General features: G+C 39.3%; 1 protein-coding gene across 2 annotated transcripts in view; it reads left to right on the top strand.

The window, feature by feature from the left end:
- The window catches only part of PREX2 (phosphatidylinositol-3,4,5-trisphosphate dependent Rac exchange factor 2), a 280,651-nt gene that overhangs the window by 61,918 nt on the left and 194,700 nt on the right, over positions 1–24,033 (top strand). For both annotated transcript variants that reach the window (XM_054020338.1, XM_054020337.1), the window contains exons 2-6: positions 12,416–12,487; positions 12,563–12,685; positions 14,164–14,268; positions 22,030–22,131; positions 23,597–23,758. In XM_054020338.1, the coding sequence (XP_053876313.1) occupies positions 12,416–12,487; positions 12,563–12,685; positions 14,164–14,268; positions 22,030–22,131; positions 23,597–23,758 (564 nt within the window). The remainder of the gene's footprint in view (positions 1–12,415; positions 12,488–12,562; positions 12,686–14,163; positions 14,269–22,029; positions 22,132–23,596; positions 23,759–24,033) is intronic.

Here is a 24,033-nt window from a genome sequence, read left to right as displayed (position 1 = left end):
TCTAGAAATGAATACATACACAATGGCATTCACAGAGCACTGATATGTTCATGCCAGCTTTTATTGCTCCATAGGTAGGTAGCTGCATGCTATACTAGTTGTAATTTTTGCAATGTATTTATCTTCAGTTCCAGATGGAATAAACTACAGTAGTTTTAGCAAAGACATGATGAAAGCATGGATTGGTTCTCATCCAAGAGGAAGGAGTGCAGCCTCCCAACAACCGAAGATACTAGAAAGCATTCCTCACCACTTTGTTACTTACTTGCTTTTTTGTCTTAACTACTTCTCTTGCCTCCTCCATGTTCATCCTAAATCTCTAGTCTCTAAATGTCAGGGGGTTTGGAATGCCTGTACCAGATTATTTACTTGCTTCAGGAAGTATACATGTGTTACCTTCTTCCACGCAAGTCACTGTCTTCCCAACCGTTTAACAATCAGATAAAAAAAATTAGTGTCCACCAACTATCTACCAACCTTAACTCAACTTCTTTGATCGGCTATGAAGAGGGTCTTGGATAGCGTGGTGATGAGGCCATATGAGTAGATATTGTGGTAGACAGATGTCTGCCTGCTGTTTTATTCTACATAGAGTTCTTCTAGGTTTTCTTTATGTGGACTCTCCACAGATAAGAGTTGTTCTTTCACATGTACTTGGGCCCTATCCCCTCTTTAAATCATACGTATAAGCATCCTTTCCTGTTTACGGTGAACAGTAATCTGTATAGCATTTTATTATCCTGTAAGAAGGATAAGAAAAGGTAATAATGAGTTTTGCACACTTACAATGTTTCAACAATTGATAGAAAACTTGCAACAAGAACTAAAACAGGTTACAAAAAGGTAGGATTCTGAAAAAGGGTAATCAGGTACTCTTCCTGATGATGATGATGATAATGTCAACAAAGAAATAAAAACTGGATATTTTGTGTATTTTCACAATGGAAAGTACCTTTTGAATAAAATATAAGCCATACAAAATTATTAATGAGGTAATTTCCATGGAAATTGGCTCATGATCATATATGCAGCAGCAAATTCACAGGGCAAACTTCATGACAGGCCACAGGTTCATGTGGTGTTCATTTTATGCTTGCACGTAACAATGTATTGTATAAAGATAACAAACTTTTTATTGCTTTATCTTTCTTGGGCTGTGATGAAGATAGTTCTGGTTGGTATTCAAAGTTCAGTTGCCAGGTAACTGTACTTTCTTATTTGTGTATTTTTATGTACAAAAATGAACTCTGGTAAAATGTATAAATTCTGTTATTTTAAAAACACCAATTTTGAGTTTTTGATTACCACAGCTAATCAAGTCTAGTTTTATAGAAGTAAGAAACTAAACCACTTTTGAAATATAAAAAAGTCTACTTTGGAATTTCAGACATTTACAAATTAAAAAAATTAAAATATCTGCCTATAAACAAACCATCAATCACGACCCTAATGTGATTTTTTTTGTAAGTGGGGATTCACTAAATCCAGCCCATTGTTACCAAAAAGCATTTTTAAAAACCACACATTTTAAATTGAAATTCAATGAATTATTTTAAATAATACATTTTTAGCATAAATAGACTGCTGTTTTGGGTTCAGAACTCTGATTTACTTCAATGTGATTTTTTTGAATAAAGAGGTTGTGGAATCAGATTGTTTAAATTTAAGGCCTCAGTACTGCAATTGCATCCACATGAGTAGTCTCTTGGGCTTGTGCCAAACCTCATTGATTTCAACGGGGCTGGTTGCGTGCTCTGGGGTCTACCCATGTGGATCTGAGTGAAGGATCTGGGCCTAAGTTGGCAATCCAAAGATCAATTCGTCAGCAGAACCATTTACATTTTTGAGGTTGGTTCAATAGTTTAATTTTGAATTAGTTCAGAGTGGCCAGTCTTGATCATTTGTCTAAGGAAAACAGGCAACATTTGGGTGAAACATTCCAAGAAGATAGGCCAAGGAACCAGGTTTTTACTAAAATAAGGAGCAGCTCAGATCTGACACCCATTTTGTCCAAACCGCTAGGGGGCAGGAGTATTACCATTAAAAAGTATTAGTAATGACCCATCTCTAATATAGGGTTACCATACGTCCGGATTTTCCCGGACATGTCCGGCTTTTGGGGGCTCAAATCCCCGTCTGGGGGGGAATCCCCAAAAGCCGGGCATGTCTGGGAAAATCGGGAGGGCTGGGTGGTGCGGGGCCGGGGGCATGGTGCCGGGCCGGGAACCAGGGGCGCAGGGCCGGGCGCGGGGCCGGGCCGGGGTCCGGGCTGGGAGCCGGTCAGCCGGGCCGGCGGGGAGCCGGTCAGCCGGGGAGCCGGGCCCGCGGGGAGCCCGGGGGTGCGCCGGGCCGCCGGGGGCCGGCAGTGCTGGGCGGGCCGGGGGTGGTCGGCCGGGGCCGGCACCCCAGGGCCCGAGCCGACCCAGGCTGGAGCCGCCGGGGGGCCAGCCTGGGCCGCGCCTCCTCCCCCCCACACCTCCCTTACCTGCTTCAGGCTTCCCGCGAATCAAATGTTCGCGGGAAGCAGGGGAGGGGGCGGAGACTTTGGGGAGGGGGCGGGGTTGGGGCGGGGGTATGGGCGGGGCTGGGGGCGGGGCCGGGGGCCGTGGAGTGTCCTCCATTTGGAGGCACAGAATATGGTAACCCTAAATTTCAAGATGTGCAGGATTCAACTATGTGTGAACTACATGCTATTTTGGGAAGAGTAAAACTGCCAGCCAACAATAGATGTCAATGATTTTACTGAGAAATTCCTCACAATCTCAGTTCCTCCATCTGACACAAATGATCCTAGATTTAAGTACTATCAGATGCTATTGCTTTCACTTAATGCAATGGGTTTTGAGAAGAAACTTAATTTGTTTCCTGAAGATAAGGGAAAAGTACTTTCATATTTGACAATTTGTTTATAACATTCAAATGTGTTTGTTTGGCCTCCGATCACAAGATTATACTCTATTTCAAGTTCCAAGAGTTAAAACTCAGGCATTCTTAAAGAATGCTGTTAAGTTTTAACAAATTTTATGTAATTTTTAAAAGGCTTGTTTAATTGTTTATAGGTTTACACTAACACTGTACTTATATGTTCCCAGACCTGAAGAATAGCTTTGTGAAAACTAGAAAGCTCGTCTCTCTCACCAACAGAAGTTGGTCCAATAAAAGATACCTCACCCACCTTGTCTCTCTAATATTTTATTCTGTAATTGTAGTGCAAAAGTCAGTACAATGGCTCTGAAAAACGATTCTTTTTTAAAATAGGTTGTGTTACTCTTTCTGATTTTTTTCTGTTATAAGGGCATTCTTCAAATGTAGCATCTTAATGAATTTGTAGCTGGTTAAAGAAATAAAATTATAGTTGAAACCACTTTAAAGCTGTGTACCTATTTACAGAGAGATCCAATTGACATATTTGACTTATCTTGTGAAAAAGAGCTAGTTGTCCACTGAGGTCCTTCTTAAACACTTCAAACTCTTACAAAAAATGGATTCAAAGGCCTGTTATTTTAGTAGGAGTGCTCTTATTCTGGGGAGGAGGGATAGCTCAGTGGTTTGAGCATTGGCCTGCTAAACCCAGGGTTGTGAGTTCAATCCTTTTAGGGAACGGGGTAAAAATCTGTTTGGGGATTGGTCCTGCTTTGAGCAGGGGGTTGGACTAGATGACCTCCTGAGGTCCCTTCCAACCCTGATATTCTATGATCAGGGCAGACATACAGAGGATGTGTGGAACTTCTCTACCTGCATGTACCTTGGGGTGCCTTTATGAATGGATGCACTGAAAATGTAAACTCTATGTAATATTCTTTAAAGTTTTTAACAAAAAGAAAACAATTATCAGAATATTCAGTGGTATTATGCATAGAGTAAAAGAATTAAAGATTCTAGAGGCAAAACAATGAAGTTTTATAGTTAACAAGTAAGGACACAGATGTAACTACTGAAAAATTCAGAACCAGCTTTCAACCTTCTTGCTCCCAAATGTGTGGGGTGTTTAATCTGGGGGGTTTGATTTAAGCTGTTCTACAAGTAGTTGGGTGGAATAGTGATAATAGCACTGGTGGATTACAAAGTTAGGGAGACAGGTGGTGATAATTATTCAGAGCATGATCCATCAGGGAGGTGCTTTTGTTCATAGACTAGCTTGTGTTAGAGAGGGCTTTTGGCAACAATGGTGGAGGAAGGATAAGCAGTGAGGGGGCTTTGAATTTCAGGTGAAGAATGAGGCATATGAGGTTGAGACAGCCATGTAGTCATATCCTACATGAAAATTTTGGTCAGATATTGGAAAGTGTCTTTATAAAATATTATTTGTGATTTATAGAGATTTGAGTGAATATAAGATTATAGGTTGAATTTTATGGAATCAGTAGTATTGTGCAATTTTCATGTTAAGATTGAGTTCCATTTTGCATTTATAGCTGAGAATCAGCCTTTTGGACATGTATAAAAAATACAAACTTCTCACCACTTTCCACTCTCTTCAGACTTACACCACCTAGTTTTTGATCACAGAATTAATTTTCTCTATATTTATAAGTAAATCAGTAATTAGTTAAAATTAGTTTGTCTTATTAATGGCTCCAAATTGTGGAAACATTAATGCTTCATGCAAAAATATCATTATTTTGTGCTTATATATTGACCAAATCTGTAAATGTGTTTGACCCGCAAGTGCTCTATACAGTGATTGGTAGAACAGAGGAAGTATGACCTCAAATGGGCTAACAATGTCACTGCCCCTAGACTCAGGAATTCCCCTTTGCAAATCCTATCAAATGTCCTACAGAACAGGTTTCCTGGAGGTTTTATGGGGTAGAAAACTTTTGTCCCATGCTCCCCTCTGCCTGCCTTTTATTCTGGCATACGCATACATACAAATGACACCCAGAATTTAGCCCTGAATATTGTGTGAATAATATAGAGTTTTTTTACAAAACGTTTGTAATTTTTTTTTAAATCCAACACACTTGAGTTCCTAATTTACATCTAACCACATTAAACATGAAGTAAGCCCATATTCACAGCTAAACTTGCATAATGAGAAGAGAGTTTAGTGTACATATGTGTACACTAAAGCAGGATTTGGTCAGTTTTGTGTGTGAAGGAAGTTAGCACTGAAATGAAACGTATTGCAGATGTGCTAATTAAGTGCAGTTATACTCTGAAAGGTGAACCTATAAAAATGGCAACTTGGGATTCCATTTTATTTGTCTGGCAGTGATTTCCATATCAAGTTTGCTCAGTTTAGAAGAAATAGTTGTTTTAGTTTGCTAGCTGCCAGCCCTACAAACTACGGACTTGATTCTGCACCTTTAACTCTAATGGGATCAAGCCCTAAACCCTGTTTCTGAAAGTAGAGCAGTGTTTCTTTTGGTACATATGTCATCACCAATAATAAAGATTCTACTATTGGATCTCTGTTAAAACTTCTGTGATATGGGAGCCAGAAAAGAATCAAGCTCACTTTCGCATATCTGTGTAAACTATGCAGTGCTAAACAGGAGCAAAAGGTAGTAAAAAGTAATATTGGTCACTAACATAAGCAGATATGACTTTGAATACACATGGGGAACAGATCTATCAAATTTGAAGGTTCCATGTTTATAGTCACTTTTCTTTCTCTAATTGCACTTCAACATGAATGTATTGTTACTTTGAGACCTACTATTTATCTTTTGGGTTTTTCCAGTTTTTCCAGCTTGATTTGCCAGTAATGTGAATAAATGAACTGACTAAGTTAGATTTGTCAGTAATAATGTAGCATATTATAAATCCAGGAAACTGCTGGTTTCCTGTGATGGATACAGCAAACCTTTGTTTTGAGACTTTTAATTGTTTATTTGAATTCTGAATGATTCACTGTCAGTGTTATGAGCAATGTAATTGCTGTTCTCAGTGTAAAAATTTCTTAGCAGAAGCAGGTGATATCTGATCAGAGGCAATGTTATATATGTGTGAACAAATTTGTTGGTCCAAAATAACTCTTCTTTCACTGGAAAATCCCCACAAAATAAATACAACCAAATTTTGTCAATAATTTCCATATAATGACACATTTTTTGTAGCTATTTTTCTCCTTGTATTATAGTCTTTGTTATGCTGATCAACTTCTTGATCAGCTACCATTTTGAAAGGAGAAGACCAAATCCTGATGTCTTTACTAAGATAGAACCCATGTTGTTGTTTATTTTATATTTAAGTGCTGACAGTGTGCCCAGAGCTTTACAAGACATTGGTAGATCCCTGTCCTCATGAAGTTTTCATTTTAGAGAGATGGGGGAAAAAAATCAAAATTCAGTGGCAGACTCAGAGACAATCTGAGAGCTTTTTCCTTTGTTTATTTCTTTAATAAGGTTAAAATGTGTTAGTATGAATCTCAACACATTTTGTATAAAACACAGAAAATAACTCTGCCTTCTGATCAATGGATGAAGTTCATCCCTGTGCACTGGGTCAGCACAAGGCCTATACCTTACTTAAATTCCACTTAAGCCCTCACTTGATTAAGTAGGGCTTAAGTGATATGTACACCTTCTGGTAGCCCTCTGCACATAGGTAAATTTCACCCTAAAAATCTGTTTCAATGTATTGCTGCATCTGTGAGCTAGCCTGACGTCCAGTCCCTGATTCAGCAACTCACATAAGCATGTACTTAACGTTATGTGAATAATACCATCCTTCTTCAGCAAAGCACTTAAACACATTTAACTTCAAGAATGTGAATGCTCCTATTGAAGCGAGGTTTGATGAAGGTTACAGAAATCAAGACAAGATGTAAGGACACAGACAAGCGTTTTTGCCATCTGGACAGAAGAGGTTGGAAGAGATGCTTTACGATTTGGCCCGGAGGAGGTTGTTCTATCTAAACCAAGCTTAGAATGGTTTCGGTGTACTAGAGGGATGAAGGTCACATTGAAGGGATCCAAGATGAAGTGGAATTTAATGCAATGGTAGTAAACTCTGTATTCAGTTAGCTTGGAGGTAGAAGGAAGGAGGGGGAGGAGATGGTAATTGAAGAGAGAGGTAAATTTTAGAGGATGTGGGAGACAAGAACATGCTTGAATTTTAGAGGGGAAGAACCGACAGAGGGTGAGGGCCAAGGAAGTCAGTGGGTATGACAGAGGGGATGAAATGGAGTGTGCAGGTGGAGGGGTTAGAATTTGAGAGCAGGTCAGAAGCTTCACAGTCAGTGACAGGAGGAAAGTGATAAAATGGCTGCTGGACAAAGGAGGGACAGAGAAAATCAGGTAGGGAGAGTTATGACAGATCTTGTTGATCTTTACTTTGAAAAAGCCACTATGCAGAGAAGGAGGGCAAGGATTGAAAGAGAAGTTGCCACAGGTTTCAAATAAATGATTAGGGGTCATGGTGTTCGGCAATGAATATGGCAGTATTTAAGCAGGATAGATGGGAATGAAGGACTTAGGGAAGTAAGAGCCATTTGGATGACAGAAGAAATGAACAAGAGCAGGATTTGGTCAGTTGTGTGTATGAAGGGTTAGCACTGGAATGAAAAGTATTGCAGATGTACTAAATGACATCTATTCCTTTGGTCTTATAGGCCAGCTGGGACTTGGAACAATTTAGTATCTGTGAAGGTGACGCTAGGTATTGTAGAAAGAAGTTAAGAATATCACTGACCTTGGTTGATGAATTGTGTACTGCTTACAATGCATCCAGTACGGCAGACCAGTTTGGAGAAACAGGTGGTGACTCAGCTGGTGAATTACTAGAAGAAGAGTCTTTTTGTTTAGTATCAGAAGCCAGCATGATTAGCTGCTGCCTCTGCTGCTGGAACAGGTTAATGGGAGGAGGAAGTGAAATATGTGCAGTGATTACCACAGCTGCCAGTGCTGTCTGAGCCCTTTCTGTCAACATTATTTTTTGTGGCAAAATCAAGGCAACATGCTCCAACAAAAGCAATATGTAAGGCTAAGATTCTGTCATGGATAATTTTAGTAAAAGTCAGGGAGAGGTCATGGGCAATAAAGAAAAATGAATGGAAGCCTGTGACCTCTCGCTGACTTTTACTAAAAATATGCATGACAAAATGGGGAGCCGCTCGGGGGGGGAGAAGTGGGGGGCTGGGAGCTTGGACCTCCAGGGTCCCCCATCCTCCATAGCTCAGCGCTGCGGAGGCTGGTCAGGAGCTGCAGAGTCCCCCCCACCATGGCTCCCGGCACCCCCGATGGTGAGGAACTGGGTACCACTGCCCCCCTGTGGCGGGTGGGGGGCCATCATGGCTGGGGGCAGCGGGGTCCCCCTGCCACTCGCGGTGGCAGGGAGCTGCAGAGTACCCCCACTGCTGACAGTGGCTCGGAGTTCAGGGGGCCCCGCCACCTCAGGAGGTGGAGGTACCCCACTGCTCCCGGCCGCCTGCTGGCTGAAATCATGGAGGTCTTTGGAAGTCACAGATTCCATGACTTCCACGACCTCTGTGAGAAAATCTTAGCCTTAGCTATATGGGGTGTGTGGGGAGGTGGGGAGCTTAGCATCTGACATGCATTAATTACACTTTGCAAAAATTCACATTATTATGCAAATGTTGCCTTAATGTCTATAAGCTGAATTAGGTATGGCAAGTAGGATTCAAGAAACACCTCTAGACCTTTTATGAGTTTAAAGTTATCTAGATCAACCTTCCCCAGGCTTGATTCTTCGTGTTCTCTATGGATGTGGTGAAAATGCATTTTGAAATAAAACAATGTTCTGTACCACTCAACATGTCTACAGAACTGTTAGGAATGTTAAGAGAAAATGCAAAAGAAAATATTTCTACTTTGATGTGTTTTGAACTTGAGGAATCTACTATGAACCATGTTAGCTTAGGTATACTTATAGCAACCTACAATATGCATTTATTTCTCTCTTTTCTGGTTGTGTTCTTACAGTTTTTAGTACTTCGTGTTAGATCATTAATGTAAAAAAATTAGATTTTGTTCAATTTTAACATAAAAAAGTCTTTCTAGCTTTATTCAACAAGTTTATGTACTGTAGATTTAGGACTTCAGATGTAATACAATGTACATACACAGGAAATTTCCTTAGCAGAAAATATATCTAGTTTTGCAAGTTTGCCTTGGCTATTACTATATCATAAGTGATAGGGTCACAACAATGTTACAGCAGTGTTGAGTAAAAGTTAAAGTGATCTTTTTCCTTCACTTTTCCCCCTTCTTCTGAAGATAAAATTAATATGGGTATGCAGGTTTATAAGTGAAATAAGATTGCTCTTTTCTGTATTAATAAAATGGCCATGTATTTTATTTGTGATCCAGCTGCTACAGTACAATTGAAGCGTTTGGTCCTCATATGCTTTATTAACTCTGCCTTGCAAGATGGCAGCTCCCCCATAGACAGGCAGTCTCCTAAGAAATGAAAAGATGCTGTAAAGAGAAAACTGTTGTAACAGCAGTTATGATCAAATATCTCATTTGATATCCCAATGATAAAAAATCATGACTAAGCCCCCTGAGTCATGAAATTGGCTTAAAAATCATGAGATTTAAGAAAAAAATTGATTTGATTCTTTTAATTTGCCCTCCAGGTTTTCAGCTGCTAAGGGCACATTCTTGAGTTTTTCTCTTCAGTCAAACTTACTTAAAATAACCCCCATAACTGAAACGCGAGATTCTCACATGATCATACCTAGATAATTCTACCATGACCTGGACTAAAACATCGAATATTGCAATAATCATGATACATTTATGAGAGTTGGCAACACTGTAACAGTAACAAAGTTGCATACACCACTGTGTGCAGCAGCAGTTAAAGCAAAGACTTTAAAATATATATTGCAAAGTATTTTCAGTAAATAAATTGATAATCATGAATACTCTAACTTAGGTACTTATATGGCCCCATTCTCATAGCACCTCTTAGGGTACGTCTACACTTACCTCCGGGTTCGGCGGCAGGCAATCGATGTTCTGGGATCGATTTATCGCGTCTGGTCTAGACGCGATGGATCGATCCCGGAAGTGCTCGCAGTCGGCGCCGGTACTCCAGCTCGGCGAGAGGAGTACGTGGCATCGACGGGGGAGCCTCCCTGCCGCGTCTGGACCCGCGGTAAGTTCGGACTAATGTACTTCGAATTCAGCTACGTTAATAACGTAGCTGAATTTGCGTACCTTAGTCCGAAGTGGGGGGTTAGTGTGGACCAGGCCTTAGTCTTTAACATCTCTATTTTCCCAACACTTCTGTAAGGTAGGCAGGTACTATTTCCCTGCTGCTACTGAGAGAGAACCAAAGCACTGAGAGGCAAAGTGATTTGCCCAAGGTCTACAGGAAGTCTGTGGTGGAGTAGGGATTGAAATTCAGGTCTCCTGAGTCACAAGCTAGTGCCCAAAACCACTGGACGATCCTTCATCTACATCACAGCCTTTATTTAAAGAAATGTGTCTGAAATCAGGGAGACTAAACATGCCTTGAATTCCAAATATGAAATAGTTGCAACAAACTGCTTGCACACAAGATCTCAAGATCAAGAATCAGTCATAGAAATTATTCCAGAAATAATTTTTAATAACAAGTGTATTTGAAAAAAACTGCACGCTGCAAGTGGACACTTTACAAACAGGAAGGAAAAAGTGTTGAGTAAACTATTCATTCTGAATTATTCGCCTAGCTCCACTATATATTTTGATCGAAGGAAATATTTATTGAGGAATAAGGATCCCAGGATACTTAAAAGATGTGAAAAAACTCTTCTGGTATTAGCTGACGCCTTTTTGACAGAGATGAGTGCCAATCTTCAAATCTTCACTGTTTGGGTCAAATCAGAGAAAGCAACTGATAGCTAAGAATTTTATTCCTAAATAGTATCTATCCATCACTGGTGTTTTAGGCATCTCACATAAAACACAGCATGACCTCTTTTATTTCTTTTTCATCTGTCTTTTGTGTTGCAGTTGTCTTTTCTAACCTGCTCTCTGATTTATTATATGCTACATTTCTTAATTGCTTTGTGGCTAATAATCTGACATGTATAGATTATTTACTCTGAAGTCTGCATATATTTTAATATGTTTAATGCACATGCAAGTCACTCATATATTGTAGTAAGAAAGGGATTAAAGTCAGTGGGCCAAATTCTGTGCTCAGTTACAAATCTAATTAATAGAGTTAACACTGATAAAGAGGTAGAAAGAAATCACAAATGGATAGGGAAGGTGCTTGCTTGTTTTTTTAATAGTAATATAAAAATCGGCATTAAGCATTTAAATGGACCTACAATATTCCAACTTAAGTGTTCTCTATATCTTGGAAGTCTAGGGGTGTCTGTTTCTTCATTCAATAATAAAAATATTCCTAGTTGCATAGCTCTTTTCAGTGGAGAGAGAAAAACCACTTAGGAATTAAAATGTGTAAGGCATAGCAGAGTAAAAAGGGATACTGTGAATGCTATCCTTCTCCCCTAGCAGGGTTATTTATTGCATCCTCTATGGAATTTGCACCACAGTAGAATTTGGATGAGTTCATATACAGTATACAATGCACAGTGACTTGGAGCTAAGCGGATATGAAGGACATGACATTCTGAACACTTGTGGTGCCAATTTTTTAATAACTAAAGGAGATGCACGTCCATGTGAACACCCAGTGCTTTAAGACTTTAAACTTTCAGTTTGTAAATATCTTCAAAATGTACCTTTTGATAATGAAGTTAATCTGTAGAACTTTAATTACAAACACTTGCTACTTTAAACCTGATTAAATAAATTGTGGAATGAGCCTCATTGCAGGTGTTTTTTGTTGTTTCCAGTTTTTTGTCCAGACCAAATATAAGAAGTTTAAACCACAGTGCACAAGCTTGTGCACCAAGCATCTTGTTTAAATCAATTTTCCTTCCAGCTGGTTCAGCTATTAATACATCAGAGGTTTGTGCATAATTTAGTGGCTTCTTGTGGTACATTTTATGCTTGTTTATAGTAGCTTAAAACCAGCTTTGATTTAGAAATTAGGGGCTCAATTCAACTCATCTTGTAATAAATGGAAAAATTCCAGAGGGAACTGGATTGAGCCTCAAGTTGTGGAAGAGTTTTATTGATGTTAGAGTCTAACTGTTTTAAGTAATCGGAGCAATGAAAGAAAATTTTACTTCAGAGAATTTTGAATTTTTTTGGCCTTTATTAATATTATACTATGTATTTTAACAGTTTGTTTCATTTTATCTGTTTGACATAGTTTCACACAGGTTTAAATTAACAAAGCTACTAATTAAAAGGAGTATTTGGGTGAAGTTTTGAATAGTGTTCTCATGGAATATTATTTCCATATCCCAATCATAAGAAAATTAGACAAACTAATTAAAATGTATAATACTTTTGCTCAAGCTATCTTATTCCCTTTGAACTAACCTATATTAAAGCAGTGTACCATGTCCTCACTTGTATTGTTGTCTTGTTTCATGCAGGCATTCCTTCAGAGAATGTTCCAGTTCGCTGCCTCCAAAGTGGATAAAAATATCACAGAGGAAACAGTTAAGGTTAGTTTTTAATTGCATGCATTTTTCTTCTCTGTGTTCTCTTTTTATATTTATTTATGTTTTATTCTTTTACAGATGCTGTTTTCAAATATTGAAGATATTCTTGCAGTTCACAAGGATTTCCTGACCTTAGTGGAGGGGTGTTTGAATCCTGAACCTAATGCACACCATGAAGTGGGAATCTGCTTTCTTCACTTTGTATGCTATTCTTTAATACAACTTATATAGTTAACTTTTCTCATTCCTGATTGTCTTCATTAATTAATGCCGTGGTGATATGTGTGTATATTCAGTCATGAGGACAAAATGACTTGATTGCATAATTTAGGTTCCTTTAAGGTCATTTGGAGTTTACACTCATTGCCAAAAAAAAAGAGACCCTTACCATGTCATCTCACCCATTCTTTTCACTGTAGAATAAACAAGCTTTGTTGTGTTCAGCACATTAGCTTTCAGCATCTTCTGCAGCTTTGAACTGTTAGGAATTTTCAGACTACTTGTTCTGAATTGATTTTATTTTTCATTCAAACACAGAGGATGTTTATTTAAAATAGTAAAATTTTACCCAGTGGTTATATAACTAACCTTTTTTTCCAACCAGGCAAGTGCGCAAGCTCATAGATACTAGGATTTCCACCTGAAATTTTCTTAAGGACCTTGAAGTTAATGGGACATAAGAACATGCTTATCTTTAAGCAGGTGTTTCAGTGTTTTGCTGAATAAAGGCCTTAATGAACACTTCTGAAAATTTGGCTGTAGGACTTTTATTTATGTTCGTTAGCAAAAATAAGCCTGAACAATGAAATGCCATGATGAGATGTGAAGCACCTAAAACTCAGTCTTGAAGCAGAATAAAAGCGAGAGAGAGAGATAGTTTAGTTTGCAAGAAACAATGCATTTGAAAGCATTTTAATATTAAAATTCTCATGTACATATTAATATATTTGCTTGCTATTTATTATTATTGTTTTACCTGCCTTGAAATAGAAAATGCAGAGCAGTGCCTCAGTAAATCACAGCAGATATGTTTCTGGATCTTCTGCAGCAACTATACTCTAGGAGCATTGTTTTCCTGTCTGAGTGCAAGAGCATCAATGTTACAGAGCTTTGCTAAATCAGTCAGGACTGAGCTTAACTCTTTACACACAGTCACAGACCTAAAAAAAAAAAATTTGGATCTAATTGGTATCTCTGCTTGGTTCAGCCTTTGTTTGCTAAAGTCTACATTTGAACATTGTGGGACAAAAGATTAAAGATCAGTAGAATGGAAGGGCTCACAAAAATGCTATCAATACACCTTTTATTTCTTCAAAATGTGGATTGTATCTGCAAATGCTTGCGTGTGCCAGATAGGTAATGATGTCTGCAAATGGGTTGGTGTGTGTGCACTTTGTTGTCCTGTTTGATTTATTGTAATCCAGCCACTGGAATCTCTCCGCAGATTCTCTAGTGATGTTCACAGACTATTTGTCTTTGCAATTCTAATTAAGGGTAGAATTTAAAAATTCTAGAAGTGTTGGATTTCAAACAATAATTAGATATAAAAATAGGAAAGAAGGTGTTGACCTTCCAAAATGCAGATTACATTAGATTTCTATCCTCTAAAAGTGTTCTTATATTAGTCATTTGGCCTTAATAAAAATCTGAATATACAAAGTATTTCTTTGTCTCTACAGAAGGACAGATTTTGTATCTATGATGAATACTGTAGTAACCATGAGAAGGCACAGAAACTTCTGCTTGAACTTAACAAAATAAGAACAGTACGGACTTTTCTTTTGGTAAGTAAACTTTGACTTGGTGTTCTACTTTAATATCTTTTCACTGAATCAGTGAGTTGACAGCAGTGCCTTATTAGGTCACGTGAGAAATGATTTTAGACATCCTACGATTCGTAGATTCTAGGACTGGAAGGGACCTTGAGAGGTCATCAAGTCCAGTCCCCTGCCCTCATGGCAGGACCAAATACTGTCTAGACCATCCCTGATAGACATTTATCTAACCTACTCTTAAATATCTCCAGAGATGGAGATTCCACAACCTCCCTAGGCAATGTATTTCAGTGTTTAACCACCCTGACAGTTAGGAACTTTTTCCTAATGTCCAACCTAGACCTCCCTTGCTGCAGTTTAAGCCCATTGCTTCTCGTTCTATCCTTAGAGGCTAAGGTGAACAAGTTTTCTCCCTCCTCCTTATGACACCCTTTTAGATACCTGAAAACTGCTATCATGTCCCCTCTGTCTTCTCTTTTCCAAACTAAACAAACCCAATTCTTTCAGCCTTCCTTCATGGGTCATGTTCTCATGACCTTTAATCATTCTTGTTGTTCTTCTCTGGACCCTCTCCAATTTCTCCACATCTTTCTTGAAATGCGGTGCCCAGAACTGGACACAATACTCCAGTTGAGGCCTAACCAGTGCAGAGTAGAGCAGAAGAATGACTTCTCGTGTCTTGCTCACAACACACCTGTTAATACATCCCAGAATCATGTTTGCTTTTTTTCAACAGCATCACACTGTTGACTCATATTTAGCTTGTGGTCCACTATAACCCCTAGATCCCTTTCTGCTGTACTCCTTCCTAGACAGTCTCTTCCCATTCTGTATGTGTGAAACTGATTTTTCCTTCCTAAGTGGAGCACTTTGCATTTGTCTTTGTTAAACTTCATCCTGTTTACCTTAGACCATTTCTCCAATTTGTCCAGATCATTTTGAATTATGACCCTGTCCTCCAAAGCAGTTGCAATCCCTCCCAGTTTGGTATCATCTGCAAACTTAATAAGCGTACTTTCTATGCCAATATCTAAGTCGTTAATGAAGATATTGAACAGAGCCGGTCCCAAAACAGACCCCTGCGGAACCCCACTTGTTATGCCTTTCCAACAGGATTGGGAACCCATTAATAACAACTCTCTGAGTACGGTTATCCAGCCAGTTATGCACCCACCTTATAGTAGCCCTATCTAAATTGTATTTGCCTAGTTTATCGATAAGAATATCATGCGAGACCGTATCAAATGCCTTACTAAAGTCTAGGTATACCACATCCACAGCTTCTCCCTTATTCACAAGACTTGTTATCCTATCAAAGAAAGCTATCAGATTGGTTTGACACAGTTTGTTCTTTACAAATCCATGCTGGCTATTCCTTATCACCTTACCACCTTCCAAGTGTTTGCAGATGATTTCCTTAATTACTTGCTCCATTATCTTCCCTGGCACAGAAGTTAAACTAACTGGTCTGTAGTTTCCTGGGTTGTTTTTATTTCCCTTTTTATAGATGGGCACTATATTTGCCCTTTTCCAGTCTTCTGGAATCTCTCCCGTCTTCCATGATTTTCCAAAGATAATAGCTGGAAGCTCAGATACCTCCTCTATTAGCTCCTTGAGTATTCTAGGATGCATTTCATCAGACCCTGGTGACTTGCAGGCATCTAACTTTTCTAAGTGATTTTTAACTTGTTCTTTTTTTTATTTTATCTGCTAAACCTACCCCCTTCCCATTAGCATTCACTATGTTAGGCATTCCTTCAGACTTCTCGGTGAAGACCGAAACAAAGAAGTCATTAAGCATCTCTGCCATTTCCAAGTTTCCTGTTACTGTTTCTCCCTCTTCACTGAGCAGTGGGCCTACCCTGTCTTTGGTCTTCCTCTTGCTTCTAATGTATTGATAAAAAGTCTCCTTGTTTCCCTTTATTCCCGTAGCTAGTTTGAGCTCATTTTGTGCCTTTGCCTTTCTAATCTTGCCCCTGCATTCCTGTGTTGTTTGCCTATATTCATAATTTCCATTTTTTATATGACTCCTTTTTATTTTTTAGATCATGCAAGATCTCGTGGTTAAGCCAAGGTGGTCTTTTGCCACATTTTCTATCTTTCCTAACCAGCGGAATAGCTTGCTTTTGGGCCCTTAATAGTGTCCCTTTGAAAAACTGCCAACTCTCCTCAGTTGTTTTTCCCCTCAGTCTTGATTTCCATGGGACCTTACCTGTCAACTCTCTGAGCTTACCAAAATCCGCCTTCCTGAAATCCATTGTCTCTGTTTTGCTGTACTCCCTTCTACCCTTCCTTAGAATTGCAAAGTCTATGATTTCATAATCACTTTCACCCAAGCTGCCTTCTACTTTCAAATTCTCAATGAGTTCCTCCCTATTTGTTAAAATCAAGTCTAGAACAGCTTCCCCCCCTAGTAGCTTTTTCAATCTTCTGAAATAAAAAGTTGTCTGCAATGCAGTCCAAGAATTTGTTGGATAGTCTGTGCCCTGCTGTATTATTTTCCCAACATATATTTGGATAGTTGAAGTCCCCCATCACTACCAAATCTTGGGCTTTGGATGATTTTGTTAGTTGTTTAAAAAAAGCCTCATCCACCTCTTCCACCTGGTTAGGTGGCCTGTAGTAGACTCCTAACATGACATCACCCTTGTTTTTTACCCCTTTTAGCCTAACCCAGAGACTCTCAACGCTTCCATCTCCTATGTCCATCTCCACCTCAGTCCAAGTGTGTACATTTTTAATTTATAAGGCAACACCTTCTCCCTTTTTCCCCTGTCTATCCTTCCTGAGCAAGCTGTACCCATCCACACCAACATTCCAATCGTGTGTATTATCCCACCAAGTTTCAGTGATGCCAACAATGTCATAGTTGTATTTATTTATTAGCACTTCCAGTTCTTCCTGCTTATTACCCATACTTCTCACATTTGTATATAGGAATCTAAGATACTGGTTTGATTTTGCCTCCCAGTTTTGCCCTGACCCTCCTTTCTCTCTGCCATGATAGCCCACGCTCCCTTTTGTTTCCAATCTATCTCCCAGGTCTCCATGTTTCCCATTTACCTGTGGGCTTTGCTCCTGTCCCCATCGAACCTAGTTTAAAGATGGTCACTTTAGGTGTGATATTTTCAGAAGTAGGGGCTGCCTACATCACACACGCAGTGCCACCTCCTGACCAATTTACAGACTAACACTGGACAATGTGCCCTATACAGTAACTCCTCGCTTAACGTCCTCCCGGTTAATGTTGTTTTGTTATGTCGCTGATCTATTAGAGAACATGCTTGTTTAAAGTTGTGCAATGCTCTCTTATAACGTTGTTTGGCAGCTGCCTGCTTTGTCCACTGCTTGCAGGAAGAACAGCCCATTGGAGCTAGTTGGTGGAGGCTTGGAACCAGGGTGGCCCGGCAGCGCCCCTATTAGCTCCCCTAAGTTCCCTGTGCAGCACCTGCCCAGCAGGCTATCAATTGCTGGGCAGTTCAGGTATCCCTCCCTGCACTGCCCTGTGCTGCTCCTGCTCTCTGCCTTGGAGCTGCTCCCGGGAGCCTCCTGCTTGCTGTGCGGGGGTGGGGAGAGGGGAAGAGGGGTGCTGATGTCAGGGTGTCCCCCTCCCCCAGATCCTGTACCCCATCTCCATGGGGCGGGGGGACACAACAGGGCTCAGGACAGAGGGAGCTTGCTGGCAGCTGCTGTCTCAAGTTGCTGATCTACTTAAAAAGGCAGTGTACTTAGAGGGGGGTCAGTGTACTTAAAGGGGCAATGCGCATCTCTCTCTCTCTCTCATACGCACGGTGTGTGTGTCTGTCTCACATGCACCCCCCGGGCACTTACAAAGTGGAGGGAGTGGTACACTCCAGTGGGATAGCGTGGGTTCATCATCATGTTCAGTTTCCGCAGGGAATGTTTGCAGCCTGTGCCATGAGTCTATTGTGTCTCCTCCCTCCATTCGTGCTGCCTTGTAGACTGTGAGGCTACATTATCAACAATGTGTTAACCCTTGAGGGCTCAGCTGAGTCCTAGTTCATCATTTAGCAGCAAAGCATTCCCTAGGAAATATCCCTCCCTCTTCCACCGTTTGACTCCTCCACCCCAACCAAGCTTCACAGTCATCATTGCTGTGTACACTATTAAATTGTTTGTTTAAAATTTATTGTGTGTGTGTGTGTGTGTGTATGTATGTATGTAGTATGTATACATGTCTTTTGGCTGGCGAAAAAAAATTCCCTGGAACCTAACCCCCACATTTACATTAATTCTTATGGGGAAATTGGATTCGCGTAACATCGTTTCGCTTTAAGTACCATTTTTTAGAAACATAAGTACAACGTTAAGTGAGGAGTTACTGTACTCCCTGTTTTGGAGGCAATGCATAATGATGCCAGCCATGTATGGCAGAAGGACAGGAGAGAAAATGGGATAAATGGTGTGAGGAGGGGTATGGAAGGTAATCAGAGAACTGACCTGGAAGGAAATTTTAAAGACTGTCCTGTGGTTAGAGTCAGGTTTGGTAAAGAAAAATCCAGACTTTAATACTGTGGGAGCTGCAGTGCCAAAGGAAAAAAATGTTTTGCTATGGATTATATATTAGCAGCAACATACTGATTTGGCTTAAACTGAGTTAAATGAAACAGCTACACAATAAAAGTCTTTAATTTTTACAACACAATTAAGCAGATATTTTAAAATGTTAAGGATGAGAGCCCTCATGAATCTTCCATAACAAGATCAGTTTCCTTAGAAACATGGAGTTTCTCAGTGGTTGACATTATTAATTGAAAAGGGAATTTAGTATGAACTGTTACCTGGATTTCCTCAACTCACACTATATGACACCCTAAGAGGGTTTTTTTTTTTTTTTATGTAGATAATGCTATATTAGAACTTTACATTTCTGGCAAAGGAACATGAGGTCTGAGCTCAGATTTGGGAAATATGACAAACATTTCAACTGAAAACCGTTTAAGTTAAAGAAACTATGAACAAGACATTAGAGTAGTGATAAAATAAGTATAACATCTGAACTGTTGTGATTTTAATTTTTTAACATGGCACATCTTTTCAAAGCTGTTGCCCCACACTACCTGATAGAGTACAGCCATAATGTTTTTGATTGGGTAATGCAATGTGCAGTTTGCTCTATTATTTGAATCTATTGGCCCTGATTCTCTTGTTTCTACGGTCCCTTAACATGAACTTAATGGGCTAAGTGGAAATTTCCCTGTCATAAGGAGAAATCACTGAGTGACTTAGAGTTCTATGCCACCTCTCTTGTCACTAAGCATGTCTTTACACTCCAGTGATCTTTGGCAGCTGGAACACCCTCTCACTGTGGACATCCAGCTGCCCCAATTTAAATCAAGGGCTGAAATGTCATTCCCCAACCTGCTCCCAAATTGAGGGGCTGCTAACATGGCATAAAGCCACGTTAGTTCTCCTCCACACCACACACACAACTGGATCCTGCACTGAGAGTAACATGAATTGTGGACGCTGTATGTGGTGGTGCGGAACAAAATATACCTAAGAGTGAATCACGAAGAGCTTATTTTGTGAGACAGGATGTGGCTATTTTAGAGATGAGTCCAAACTGAAATCCTGGATCTCTGATCTCCACAAACAGATCTGGATTTGGATCCAGATGAAACTGTTCCTATAATGGTACTGAATCCAAACACTATATCGGAACATGGTGAAATTTGAGAAGATTGCAGCACCTTTGCAAAAAAAATGTAATAGTAATCACTATCCCTCAGTAGTCAAAGAACCCCCTCTACTCAATATGCCTTAGAACTTCCCAGTGTCTGTCAAAAAAGATGTGCTGAAGGCCATGTGATTTGGGCTATTTCAGACTGGGGAGACAAAGTTATTATTTTTTTAATTCTTTTTTCTTTTGGTTCAGCTACTGGACTGAAAAATAATTTATTCACATAAATCTAGTCAAAACCAATACTTTTAATTCCATCTGGAAGCCAATAGACAGTTAAAGTAGATCATGGTGCACCAGTGTAACATACTCAGAGAGAGATATGTCACCTAGCAAATGGTTTATCACAATCTGCACTTGATTCAGCTTCCAAATGGATTTCAGTTTTACTTTTGTGTAGAGTGCATTGAAGCAGGCCAATCTAGCTGCAGTGAATTCATAGGGAACTGGGCTTATTTAGTCTGCAGAAGAGAAGAGTGATGGGGGATTAGATAGCAGCCTGCAACTACCTAAAGGGGGGTTCCAAAGAAGATGGAGCTAGGCTCTTCTCAGTGGTGGCAGATGACAGAGCAAGGAGTAATGGTCTCAAGTTGCAGTGGGGGAGGTTTAGGTTGGATATTAGGAAAAACTATTTCACAAGGAGGGTGGTGAAGCACTGGAATGGGTTACCTAGGGTGGTGGTGGAATCTCCATCCTTAGAGGTTTTTAAGATCTGGCTTGACAAAGCCCTGGCTGGGATGATTTAGTTGGGGTTGGTCCTGCTTTGAGCAGGGGGTTGGACTAGATGACCTCCTGAGGTCTCTTCCAACCCTAATCTTCTATGATTCTATGAATACATCTTGGTAGCAGGTCAACATCCAAAAGATGCAGTTGCAGCCCCCTGAACAGATATAGATAGATGGAGAACAAAAGTCTTTGTTATTACTGTTATTTGATCATCTAAGAATAATTGGAAGGCTAACCAGGCTCCCTACCTGCCCCCACAGAGTAGCTAAAGATGGGGATACACACATTGTTATAATTTAAATAAATCAGAGTCTGATCACGTAGGGTGCACTCTGACTTTATTGTTTGGTTTCCTCTTTGAATTGTAGGGAGATCTTTCCAATATGCCTTCTGTGTTTGATGGGTAAAGAGAGACCCTACTTACCTGCCCTTTAAAAGTGTGAGCAGTTGTAGGAGTGTTATCAGTCTATATTACACTACTTTTGATTGTACTGGTATGATGTTCTCAATACATAGAGCTTGATTTCATATAGCTTTAAAGTATATCATATCACTATTTCCTCTGTTGTTACCATTTCTACTACTGCATATACACACTCATTACTATTAGTATTAGGTCTACTTTTTTTTTATAATTCCAACAATTAAATATTTGCCCTAAAGCCATTAGCATATTTTGATTCTCTGAATGTCTTTAATCCTATCTCTACCTCTCGCTGAATTGTGTTTGTGAATGCTTCCACCAAACGTTCCATATTTTTCTCTGCTTCCAATACTGTGCTCCTGGTTGTTACCTACATTTTCTGTGGATCATGGCTGAAAAAGTTTATTTAGTTTGCATAATATCAACAATCCAATAATTATTTCTTTTATTTTATATATCTAGAACAGAGTATACCTAAAATGGTTAAATGAGCTTTAGTACTGATTTATTTCTTTAATACGTTCTTTGAAAATAACACTAAACAACTGCAGTCGGGTAATTGTTTTTGTGTGTGTCAAAGTAAAATGATAGATGTTTGGTTTAGTGTCTACAATTATTATAGTAAAGAGTAGACGAGTAGATTATGTATCTGTTCATGATAGTTTTGCAAGTTTACCTTAATATTATCTTTGTATATGTTAATTTACAATTCTAGGCAAGTGTTCGTGTCAATGATTTTGGGAGAACTTTTTTTTATGGCAATTGCCTATATTTTAGAACAGTGATTTCTCATAGGAAACTACAGGAAAGAGTTTAATGTAATGTGTTTCTTTCTTGAACTCTTGTAGAACTCATAGTTAGGGAAAATGTCATTTCCTCATGATTTTGTAATCAAATTAATTTTCTTGCACCCTAGAACTGTATGTTGCTTGGAGGACGTAAGAACACAGATGTTCCATTGGAAGTATATCTAGTAACACCAATACAGAGAATATGCAAGTATCCCCTCCTTTTGAAGGTACTTATATGTTTGCTACCTAGGCCTTTATATTCTGCACATAAAACTTGTTGCTATGCATATTTAAGCATGACAGTAACAACAACCTCTCCCCAGATGAATGATCCCCCAAATAAATATTGGCTTCATGCTTGCACTCATTAAAGCCAATGGCAAGTCTTCCAGGGACTTCAGTGCAAAAAAGATTAACAGGCTTTGTTGGCTGTAAAGGTTTGGCACCTCTCTAGTTTCAGCACCTCCTTTGTAGGGTGATGGCCACCTTCATCATTGTTGAGAGGAAGCCATTAATTTAAACTTCAGTGAATTTAATGAGTTTGATTTCAGTTTGATTTAAGAAGGTGCTTAAATGCTATGATAGGTAGGGATACAATTATTCATTTGCTTAAAGATAAGCATGCAATTAAGTGGTTTCCTGAATCAATGCCATTATTAGTAAACTAAAACAAATGTCAAAAATGCTTTTAAATAGGTACTGTAAAAGCAGACAGAAAGTATTTTCAGATAACAATGAAATGACACCTGTCTAGTTCGTTCTCTCTCTCTCTCTCTCTCTCTCTGTGTGTGTGTGAATAGTGAATGCATAACAAATTTGTGTTGGATATTGTATATCTTTTGTTAAAAAGGAGGAAATGACTTGCATTTTTGAAGAGGAAGCTGCATTTGTTAATTGCATTTTGATTATTGGATAAGTATTTTTTATAATAAACCTTTAGCTTCTAAAACATTGTCAGCTCTGAAAGAGGCACATCTCACTGCACTGACACAGAAGACAGAAGGGACACGGCTTAACATTTAGTCATTTTTTTTAAAAAGTGAGATAAATAATATTATTACTATACTGAACCCTGAGTCACCCAGCCTATTTCTGTGGTTTTACAACCACATTGTCCTATTTTGAAATTGTTTTATATTCTTTCTTGCTATGTGAGAAATACACACAAAGAACAAAGGAAACTGACTAACAGATTCTACAAGCGATACTTTGAGACTAATTATACACAAAGTATTGTTAAATACACCAAGCGAAAAAACTGCGAAAAATTAGCAAAAAGCAATTGACCCTCTTTCAGTTCACAGTAACCTTAGGTACTAATTGTGACAATAAAATAAGCACTTTAAGACATACAGTATGTATGATTTTTGTCATTAAAAGCTGACTGTCCTATAAAAGAGGTTAAAGGTCAACATCAAGACCAACCTTTCCGGGGGAGGGAGGGGATGGGGGGAGAGAGAGCTGAAATGGAAACTTTGTTTTTGAAATATCACTTATTCTTACTGTTGCTAGTTTGTTTCTCAGAGCTTTATTGCCTTACCAGGACACAATGTTGCAGGATGTAATAGGATTCCATCTAATAAAAGAGGAGTTTGATATCTACTGTTTAGTTTTAGCATCCCAGGCAATATGAGCCTCCTGGTAATGTACATTTGAGGATCAAAGACTGATGTACTCTTTATGTATAAACAGGAGTTATTGAAGCGGACGCCAAAGAAACACAGTGACTACACAGTATTAATGGAAGCTCTGCAAGCCATGAAAGCTGTCTGTTCCAATATAAATGAGGCTAAGAGACAAATGGAAAAATTAGAGGTTTTGGAAGAATGGCAGTCTCACATTGAAGGATGGGAGGTAGTGTCACTGTATTTCTCATTATGTAAAACAGGGATGTAGTGATGCAGCTTTGCAAGTGGGCAATTATCAGCATATGCAGTACATTACTTTTCATAGAATCATAGAATATCAGGGTTGGAAGGGACCTCAGGAGGTCATCTAGTCCAACCCCCTGTTCAAAGCAGGGCCAATCCCTAGACAGATGTTTGTCCCAGATCCCTAAATGGCCCCTTCAGGGATTGAATTTACAACCCTGGGTTTAGCAGGCCAATGCTTGTGACCCTGACTCACAG

This window comes from Malaclemys terrapin, chromosome 2 (genome assembly GCF_027887155.1).
Source record: "Malaclemys terrapin pileata isolate rMalTer1 chromosome 2, rMalTer1.hap1, whole genome shotgun sequence".
NCBI lineage: Eukaryota > Metazoa > Chordata > Testudines > Emydidae > Malaclemys > Malaclemys terrapin.
Note: the sequence above shows the minus strand (reverse complement) of the source record. Positions and strands in the feature narration are given on the sequence as shown.